This window comes from Lagopus muta, chromosome Z (genome assembly GCF_023343835.1).
Source record: "Lagopus muta isolate bLagMut1 chromosome Z, bLagMut1 primary, whole genome shotgun sequence".
Taxonomy (NCBI): domain Eukaryota; kingdom Metazoa; phylum Chordata; class Aves; order Galliformes; family Phasianidae; genus Lagopus; species Lagopus muta.
In genome coordinates, this window is record NC_064472.1 from 26541555 (window position 1) to 26551489 (window position 9935).

Here is a 9935-nt window from a genome sequence, read left to right on the forward strand (position 1 = left end):
CTCCCACTCCCGTTTGCAGCCGCGCTCCGCAGCCCCGACTTCGGGCGACAGTGTTGGTCCACCCGGCTCTGGAAGCGCGGCAGCCGTCGGAGAACGGGAGGAGAGAAAGAGCTCTTCCGCGGCTCATTGCAAGTGTCACGGTGCGAACGTTACGGAGTTAACGAATACTTTGCCCCTCGGTGTTACAGGGAGTGCGGGAAAATCACAGAGATACCGCTGTGTTTCCAGACTCGAAATAAAGTCATTTCTACGCATTTCCCTCCTCGCAGCGGGACAAAGAACGACGACAAACGAAAAGCTCCGTGAGCGTTCCACCTTTCCCCACCACGTTCCCCCGCCGCGCTCCCCGTGGGCTGGCGTGCGTCTGTCACCCCCACACGCGTCACTCCTCTCTCTCCTCCTCTCCTCCTCCCGTTCTCCCTACGGTTATGACCCGCACCCGCCGCCGCCGCCGCCGCCCTGCTCCCCTCCGCACCGCCCCCACGCGCGTCCCCGCGCCCCCCACGCCCGTCCGCACACACGCGCGGCGGCTGGCAGGCGAGCGGCGGGGCGGGGCGGTGTCGGCGCGGGCCAATGAGGGCGGCGGCCGCGCGGAGCGGGCCCGATGGGCGGCGCGGGAGGCTGTGGACGGCGCTGATAACGCGGCGAGGCCGCAGCGGCGCGGCGAGGCGGTCGCGGTCCCGGTCTCGTCGGCGGCGACAGCGCTCTCTTTGCCCGCACCCGCCAGAACCCCCCAGTGTCACCGGACGGCGTGGCGCCCTGTGGGTCGCGGGAGCCCGGCGCTTAGCCTGCCGGCCTGGGGCACCGAACTCGGGTAAGAGCCTCGGCGGCGGTGAGGATGGGAGTTCGGAGCCATCGCTTCCCGAGTGCAAAGGCAGTGGAGCTCCAGCACCGCCGTGCGTGGTTGGCGAGAGCCGGCGGGTGCTGTCATCCCACGGCCGCGCCGGGGCTGTTCCTCCCGCTCTCTCCCCGCCCTTCTCCCCGCGGCAGACGCGCTCCGGCCGGCGCACAGTTCTCGGGGCAGCGGCCGTCGAGGAAGCTGAGGGGAGCCCCGCGGGTTCCGGGGCACGGGACCAAGGGGCGCGGAGGGAGGCATCTGGCGGTTCGCGCCGTGCCTGTCCGACCGCGGGCGGGTAGCTTGACCCTTCTCTTGCAGCTGCGGCGCGGAGCAGCCATGTCCGAAGGACGCGCCGCTGGCGAGTGGGAAATCGACGTGGAGAGCCTGGAGGGGGAAGCGACCGAGGGCCTCGGCGCTCCGAGGGAGGAGGAAGAGGAGGAAGGCGAGGAGGCGACGGCGGCCCCACGGCGGGGCGGCGGCACTGAGCCGCGGAAGCTGAGCCGCACGCCCAAGTGCGCCCGGTGCCGCAACCACGGCGTGGTGTCGTGCCTGAAGGGACACAAGCGGTTCTGCCGCTGGCGCGACTGCCAGTGCGCCAACTGCCTGCTGGTGGTGGAGCGGCAGCGGGTGATGGCCGCGCAGGTGGCACTGCGCCGGCAGCAGGCCACCGAGGTGAGGCGGAGCGGTCGGGTCGGGAGGTCGGGTCGGGACAGGACGGGGCGGGTGGCCCCGGCTGACGGCGCCGCCCGCCTGCTCTCCTAGGACAAGAAGGGGCTGGCCGGGAAGCAAGCGAGCCTGGAGCGCAAAGCTGTCTACCAGAGGCACGTCCGGACGCCCAGCCTGCTGGCCAAGAGCATCTTGGAAGGTAGGTCCGGCGACGCCGAGCCGCGAGTGCGGCTGAAGTCGGCGGGGCTGCCTCAGCCGAAGTAACGCGGAGCGGCCTCTGCGCCGCCCGGGCGCGGTGCCGTCGGGCTCCTCCGCGGCTCCCGCTCTGCGTGGGTGGAATCGGCGCGGCAGGACCTCAGTTCCCCCCTCAAATAATGCCTGAAATGTTAGCGGCGGTAATCTGAAATTTGAGAGTTAGTGTTACAAGCCGACATTCTTCTGACATGAGTACCCAGCCGTGTTCTGCGGTGCCGGGCAACTCATTTGCGGCCGTATCCATCAGCAAAGGAGTAAATCAAACCGCTTTCTTTCTGAAGAGAAAGCTTAACACAGCAGCTCTGTTTATTGCGTTACCAATGGTGAGATAGGCACGGCAGGCTGCTCGGATTTTTTTTCCTGCTGAAAATGTCAGCTGCAGAAACAAGACGTTGGAAAGATCCATGTCTTAATGAGCATATACATATATAGTTCTCTCTGTCTCTTCGGGTCAAGCCCCAGTTTATGTCTGTGGCTGCTTTAATTATTTTCCAAATTGTAGCCTTGTAGCATTACGATCATCAAGTTCTTTTTATTATTGTTATTATTATTATTTTTTAATAGAAAGCTCTTTTCTTTGCCTGTGTGTGTACAGTTCTGTCCTGTTAAACTTTTCTCTAATTTTCTCCTTCAATTCATTCTTTAAAAAAAAAAAAATCTCTTTTTTCATGTATTTATCTTAACTTTCTTTTTCTTTTCTCCTAGTTCTCCTTGGAATTTTCTACCATCTGTAACAATATGATCATAGTGATTCATCTTTAGAGAATAGGAATGGCAGCAGCTATAGGTATAGATATCTTTCTTGGCAATGGGGAAACTGTGTGAGAGGAGTGGGACTGAATACGGGCAAAATCCTCTTCTTGCTCTTGTAATCAGTTCCATAATTCAGTAGGATTACCTCACTGGGTAGAGCAAACAGGATCGGACCCTGTCAGTTATGTTAAATTAGTACATTAGCTGAATGCACTGGATATTTGTTTTATTAATGTAGTACTTCAGTTCTGAGTAGGTGGAATATTTGAGTACTTGTTTACCATGTTTATTAAAAATACTGCATTATTAAGCCGTGCGGTTCAGTACTGATCATAATGCATGGCAGGGTATTGCCTTTTTTCAGTCTGCTGCTTCCAATGGCCACTGTGAATGGCTGCTCAGCTAGCTCTGGGGGAAAAACGCAGGGCAGAGCCGCAGGGCTGGCTTCTCTGCATGCAGGGAGTGGGGAAGGATGTGCCTGAGGGCGCAGGGATGGCAACTGAGGTGGCACGGTGATGAGGGTAGGAACTGCACAGGGTCTGCAGAACGTGCTCCATGCCTGGTGGACAGGCTCTGAAGGGAGCCCCTGGTGCAAACACAGCTATCATATTTCTCCTGCATGGTTCCATTCCTAATGCTACTTCGTTGTTTTAGGTTACCGTCCTATTCCAGCAGACGCTTACCTGGGAGGAAACTCACCTTTGCCACCCCCTGTAAGTGACAGGATGAGAAAGAGACGGGCTTTTGCTGATAAAGAGTTGGAGAACATTATGCTAGAAAGAGAGTACAAAGAAAGAGAGATGATGGAAGCTACACAAGCAGCTGCCCTCTTCCTCCCGAACCGCATGGTGCACGGAGCTGAATACAATGCGTACAAAACCGCCTTCAGCCCTGCTCAGGTTGATGCTCCCGGCAAGGAGTTCTGCAATTTCTTACCAACGTGCCTTGATCTAACCATGCAGTACTCGGGATCTGGCAACATGGAACTTATTTCTTCCAATGTCAGTGTAGCTACTACCTACAGGCAGTATCCCCTGCCTTCCAGGTTCTTAGTGTGGCCGAAGTGTGGCCCCATTAGCGATGCTCTCCTCTACCAGCAGTGCCTGCTGAACGCTACCACTGTCCAAGCTCTCAAACCGGGGACAGGCTGGAACGCCAAGGTGGCACAAAGCCCGGAGTGTCCGAACGCTGAGCAGGACATCATGTCTCCGAAACTGGAGAATCCACTCCTCCTGACCCACACGCCTGACATCCAGCAGGCATGCAGTGAGGTGCCGTGCCTTCCTCAGGAGGCTCGGGAGAGGTCAGCCTTCTCTCCTCCAAAAAGGACTTTCTCTCAGATTTCCGATAAGGATTCTCTGGCTCCTCAAGAACAGGCACTGAGCAAGGTCAGCAAAGACACGGCCAAGCCCGCTCCACCTATCAAATACAATCCATTTCAGTCACTGTTCCCGCAGACATTTCCAGACAAATCGGGAACAGAGCTGAGAGCATCGTTTATGAAAGAGACTTTTGAAGAAGCGTCTAAGAAATATAGGGAGTTCAGCATTAAAGAGAACCAGAAATACAAGTTTACTATAGATAAATGTACAAAAGACTTCTTTGGACCCAAACAGGCCACAACAAAACTGTCAGCAGCTGAGCCACTGTCGTTTTCAGTTGAATCCATCCTTAAATGACCTTGTGCAGAGGCTAATGTCACCCAGTGAATAAACTGCAACATCAGTGTAGAGAGCTTTTGTGCTTCGCCTTCTGCAGAATTACTACTGCCCACCTTTTCTCTTAAAAGATTTGTAAAGAGGAGTTTCTGCTGTAAATGGTAATTCTTTCTTTTTTTTCTCAAAATGGCATACATAAATGTTGTTTATACAAACATGCATGTTTTCAGAAGAAAAGTGAATTTATTTTTAAAAATTGAAATGGCACATACAGAAGACTGTAGTGTTCTTTTAAGCAGAACTCCAGACCACTCAATAAAATGAGTTTACCTGCAAAAACAGATCTTCTTTGCCCTGCCAGTAATATCCCCTGATCTTAGTTGTGTCTCTAGTCTCTTGCAATCAAGTGTGCTCTGCTGTCAGAACGCACCTATTCCTTTGTGGGCTGGTACCGATGTACTGAGTTATCTTGGTGGGGTATGTGGTCACCCTGCTTTCCCCTTCCAGTACCTAAGGGAAGAGATGCATGTAGACTAGTATGAATTAGAAGGCTTCTGTTATTAACTGAAATTTGCTGTTCTTAATTTGAAGGTGAAGTGCTTGCTAGCATAGAGACTGACTTAGCCCATACCTCTCTACAAAACTTCTGTTTCTAAAGCAAAGACATACTGGGTAGACTGTGTTTGGGGATAATGAGCTTTTTGGGTTTTTTGAGTCTTTTGGGGATAATGAGTTTTTTGGGGTGAGTTTTTGAATAAAAAATCCTCTTTTTAAATTCAGTTTTTGAATAAATGCTTTTATTTTGAATAGATGCTTTTGGCTGACTTCGCTGTTCCTCTGGGTTTTCACTCCTTAGAATATTTCCATCCTAAAAACATTTAATTCTGACCTGCAATAGTCTGAGAGTCTCGAGCCGTGGTAATTGGAATGACTGTAAAAATGGTGCACAGAATCCTTATTGCTAGTGAGAAGTCAAGTCACGATCTCTCTGTTTTGTAATTCTGGGCCCTTTTGCAGGGGTAATAGAAAGAAAGCAGTAGAATTTACCTCAGAAAGTGAGGTGCCCTTGGTGCTGTGGTTACAGAGTTACAGCTCTCACTGTAACTGAGCTCAAAGGAAACTTTCTGAACTTGCGGTATTTTGAGTTTTTTTCCTGTATTTCAACATTGGCATTTCCACTTACTGCTGGTGCCTCGGTTACTCCTGTTAACATTTCAACCCAGCAGAAGCTGCTTGGTCAGCTGAAGGGAGCTGTGGTTGTTCTTGATTTTTGTTATTTTCTCAGGGCAAATTCTATTTGATGTTTCTAGGCAAAATCTCTAGACTCAGAATGGTTTGGGTTGGGAGGGACCTTTAAGATCATGTAGTTCCAACTCCCCTGCTATAGGCAGGGACACCTCCCTGTAGACCAGGTTACTCAGAGTCCTATCCAGCCTGGCCTTAAGCACCTCCAGGGAGAGGGCACACTATTATTTTCTGATCTTACAACATTCACCATACAGCTTGAACGATCATTTTGCTGTAAATGAATCTGAACACGAGCATTGCTCACTCTGCATCTCTGACCACGTTTGGCGTTGGTGCTGACTCGTGTCGTGGGGGGACAAGCTGCTATTTGTGCACGGGGTGAATTGTTTGCCAGGGTGCTTTTCTGAGACCAGTGAGTGGCTTGATGCTATTGCCAATCACCTCGTTCAAGCAGCAAGCTCTGCCTTTTGCTTGGAGAAAAAGCATTTTAGCACATGTAAATTTTGTATGACTTGTCTTTTAAAACAAATAGAAAAGAAACATGTTGTTTCAGGCAATAATAATAAACGATAACACAAACTTAACAGGATTTTGACACCAGCCAGAGTTTTACTTTACAGAATCATTCATACTGACCAGACTTTGCCTGCCTGGAAACACATCTCCAATGCAATGAATCGCTTTTTCACATGCTCAGACTCTGTCTTTTGCTCAGCTGCCATTAGAGGGAGATGGACCTTGCTTGGGAGCCGGGGCTTCTCATCAGTCAGTTCGGCAGTCACACCAAGCTGAGCAGCTTTTACATGGAGCAAAATTCTTCACACTTAATATTAATTTGCTTTCACCAGAGCTTTCCTTCTTTGGCTGAACTGGACATAACATACTAACAATAAGTTTTAATTTTATCAGAGTTGCTTTGTTATTACAAATATGAATCATTTTGTTGTTCAAGCTGCTGGAGTAAAGTAGGATGGCAGATGAAAGACAGTTCAGGAACACATAGTAAAGCAGTAAGTACTGTAATTAGTCCTCCATAAACACATTTTACTTTTTGCCTGACAATGAGCACATCTAACACCATTCAATTTTGCATCTGAAATATTTTTTAAGGAAGTCACTTGTCTTTATTTATCATTACAAAAGAGACCAGAAAACCACAGCCCTCCAAAACACTTGCCATCTCTTGACCTTTTAAAGAGCCAGTTCAACTAAAGGGATGAAAACCCTCAAAGCACTCAAAATACACAAAGTACTAACCTATACCTATCTATATCATGCACACACATAGACGTGAACAGAGGCATATACACACATACATCGACATACACACACATGTACGCATACACATATGCATACACACACACCTACATGTACACATACACATGAAGAGACCCACAACCTATGTCTGTGTTCCAGATGATTCTGCCTAAAGCCCAGCCATCAGAAGAGGAGTGACATTTCTATTATTACTTTAAAAACGTGATCGTTAAAGTGAAACTGGAACAAATTTTGCCTGCTTCATTTAACAAATCAGTCTCACTGGAGTCAGCATTTGGCCACACCATCCCGCTTTCACTTGCTCATTTCTTGTTTCATTAACCATTTATGCTTGTACTTTGTTTCCTTTCATAAAACCTGGGCTCTCCTTAAACTGTTGAAAGCATCTTATATGCCTTGAAAGCATGTTGCTATTGAATCAGTTCTCCTTATGTTGGTTAAAAACATGTATAAGGATTGTTGGAGGATTATTAGTTTGAACAGGCAGACTACTTGTGATTTTCCTCATGCATCTTCACAGTGGATGCATAGCTCTCCTCCCTCAGTCTGCTGCATGTTTCCCTGGACCAGAAGCAGAGATTTGTCCATGTGTGCTGGTGGAGCTGTACAAACTCAGGAAGGGGAGGAGAAGTCATTGCTCTTTCTCTGTGGCCAAAAATGTGATGTGAGACCTGCATGAGAAATCGCTCAGTGCTAGGCAATGAATTCCTTGCAGTATATAAGCTGTTAACATCCTATGCTCCCTATTCCTTAAACACAGTGTTTGTGGCATTTGCTGTACGTGTGGGTGCCTGCACCTCTTGTTCAGAACCACCAGCTTTCTCTGGATATAGCATGCACGTTTGTGCTGTGCTCATGATGTCAGATTGCATTTCCCTTTGCATCCCCTCAACTTTTCTTACACGATGGTGGAACATGCTGGGAAGTTGGCTCTGGGAAGCACAAAGTAAGGACAAACAGCATTTACCCATTTGGTCTGCAAAATACTTCACCTAGCTGGTACTGTTGTCAGAGATGACCAAACACTAAAAGTGCTTAGGTGTACTTAGACAAAAAATGTTTAGGAAGCGTACAGAACTAGAGGATAGAATTCCAAACAGTGCCTGGCTCACTGGCTGGTTGGGAGGCAAGGAGCAGGTGGAGGGGCTCACCTGGGGGAGGTAGAGTTTACAGATGCTGCAGTGTCAGTGTTCTCCCTCAAGTGATGTGGGACCATTCAGGCAGGCACTGCATTTCCTCCTATGGGGAAGAGAACCTGCACAGTAGGTGTGGGTTGTTGGCTTCCTGCTGAGGGCAAACTTCTCAGAGCTGATGGCACCAGCACTGCTGGCTCACTGCAAAGCCTGTGTTAAAAATGGGCTTGAGCTCAAGGCATGAGACAGTGGAACACCAGCCATTAGATGAGATCAGGACTGAAACATCTGTCTTGTTTCTGCTGATAAATCGGATCTTCCACACTAAGCAATGGAAAAGAGAGGAAAAATTCTTCATATTCAGCGAAGTTATTAAGTTGGAAGAATAGGAATAATGAACAGTTTTTGTTGGAAAGTGGTTGTGGCCTTCTTCCCAATTTTTGTAGAAATTAATTGTAACTGAAATCCACCCAAGCATAAGCAAAAGACTGCCCAGGCAAGCCTACTGATATATTCGCCAGCTGATTAAGTAGCACCAGAGCCTGTGAATGTGAATACTTACCTAAGCAAGATGGGGCCTAGAAGTCACTCCGAGACACGCAAAGATTTTGGGAATGCTGGACCTAATGTCATTGTCGCGCTGACTAGCTGACATTGTGCATCTGTACCTCACTGTAGTCACTCAAATCTTGTCTTCAGACACTGACTAGATTTTCTGTTCATTCCTTGTCAATACAGTTGGTCATGAAACAGGTACATCAGGTTGGTTCTATCTGTGGTACATCAGTCTGTCTTTGTAAAATGAGAGTTCATAGGGGCATCCACTATACCCAGTCTGGTTTTCCCCCACTCATTTCATTTCTACATGAACAGTCCCACAAAGGAGCTGGCTGTGACAAGTTTCTGTTTTTCTAAGTCCAACAGAAAACATGGGTGAACAAACCACTCTCTGAGATGGCTTGCCTCTGGGTTATCAAAACCATACTGAAATCTGGACCTCTATGGAAAGATGCTTTAAGTAGTCACAGAATTGTTGAATCACAGATTTAAAAAGAACAGAATTATGTATATAGATAGAAAACCCCAAATCTTAGGGAAAAATATGCATAGGTATAATCAACACCTTTCAGGCAATTGTAGATTTGCTGTAGTGTAAGCATAGAGAGATGAAAAAAGCCACATAGGGTCTCAGTAAGCAGCTTGGGAATGTCAGCTAGATGGGAACCTTGCACTTCAACACTTTTGGAAGACCACATTTCATTTAATCTTTTATTCAATTTTGAAATTTATTGACACTTATTACCTTCTGAGCTGTCCTTATCTTGAAGAGGCAGTACTACTTCTGTTACATCTTCAAACAAGTTTATTAATGGGAATTTAGCACTATGTGATAGAACCAGGGAACAGAACTGCAGCAGCACCAAGGCTGGCTGGCACCCCTGGAGAGCACCCAGTCTCACTCCTGCCCAGAACAGCTCAACCACAGCAGTTTTGCTCGATCTTTTCTTGGCTACGTTTGGAATCTCTAGGGATGGAGACTATGCATCTGCTCTTGGCAACCTGCTCCACTGGTTGTACCACACCCACAGGAAAAAGGAATATTTTCTTCAATCTAGATGCACTTTCCTTTATTCCAGAGTGCGCTCATTGACTCTGTCCCACCTGACCATCACTACAGCATGTATCTGTGTTTCCTATATCAGGTATCAATATTTGATAAGATCTCTCCTGAGCCTTGTCTTCTCCAGGTTGGACAGCCCTGGCTCTCTCAGTATTCATGCAAGAGATACTCCAGTTTCTTCTTCATGTATTTTGCTGAACTCATTCTGAGGGAGCTCATCATTAGATATGTCTAACTGAGATGAAAGATATCCACCCTCCGTGTGTTGGCAACGCTCTGCTAAAAGTAGACCAACATGCTGTTGGATGCATTTGCTGAGTGGAAAACTACAGCATTTTGTTCACCTTGGTGTCCAGTCCAACGGGGCCACTCTGACTCAGAACACGTCGTACAGGATTTGCATTTTGCAATATTACTGCCAAGTGCACTAGAATTAAGAAACCTACCTTCTATTAAATCATTGCATACCTGATGCATGATGGAGT

At 48.3% G+C, this 9935-nt stretch overlaps 1 protein-coding gene across 2 annotated transcripts; it reads left to right on the plus strand.

Moving 5' to 3' along the window:
• The first annotated feature begins 820 nt into the window (after positions 1–820).
• On the plus strand, positions 821–5846 carry DMRT2 (doublesex and mab-3 related transcription factor 2). Of its 2 annotated transcripts, none has more exons than XM_048931136.1 (3): positions 821–1510; positions 1601–1703; positions 3167–5846. In XM_048931136.1, exons 1-3 carry the CDS (start codon positions 839–841, stop codon positions 4189–4191), a joined length of 1800 nt encoding a protein of 599 aa, XP_048787093.1. In that variant the 5' UTR covers positions 821–838; the 3' UTR covers positions 4192–5846. The 2 variants fall into 2 exon arrangements, with proteins under 2 accessions (XP_048787093.1, XP_048787094.1); XM_048931137.1 differs by lacking the exon at positions 821–1510 and adding an exon at positions 2465–2546 and having other exon boundaries at positions 1548–1703.
• Positions 5847–9935: the final 4089 nt, after the last annotated feature.

Bases quoted from the DNA above. Each gene is read 5' to 3' on its own strand.
- DMRT2 (XM_048931136.1), top strand. From the start codon at position 839: ATGGGAGTTCGGAGCCATCGCTTCCCGAGTGCAAAGGCAGTGGAGCTC. The intron at 1,511-1,600 runs GTGAGGCGGAGC...CTGCTCTCCTAG, and splicing joins GCCGGCAGCAGGCCACCGAG to GACAAGAAGGGGCTGGCCGG. The intron at 1,704-3,166 runs GTAGGTCCGGCG...TCGTTGTTTTAG, and splicing joins GGCCAAGAGCATCTTGGAAG to GTTACCGTCCTATTCCAGCA.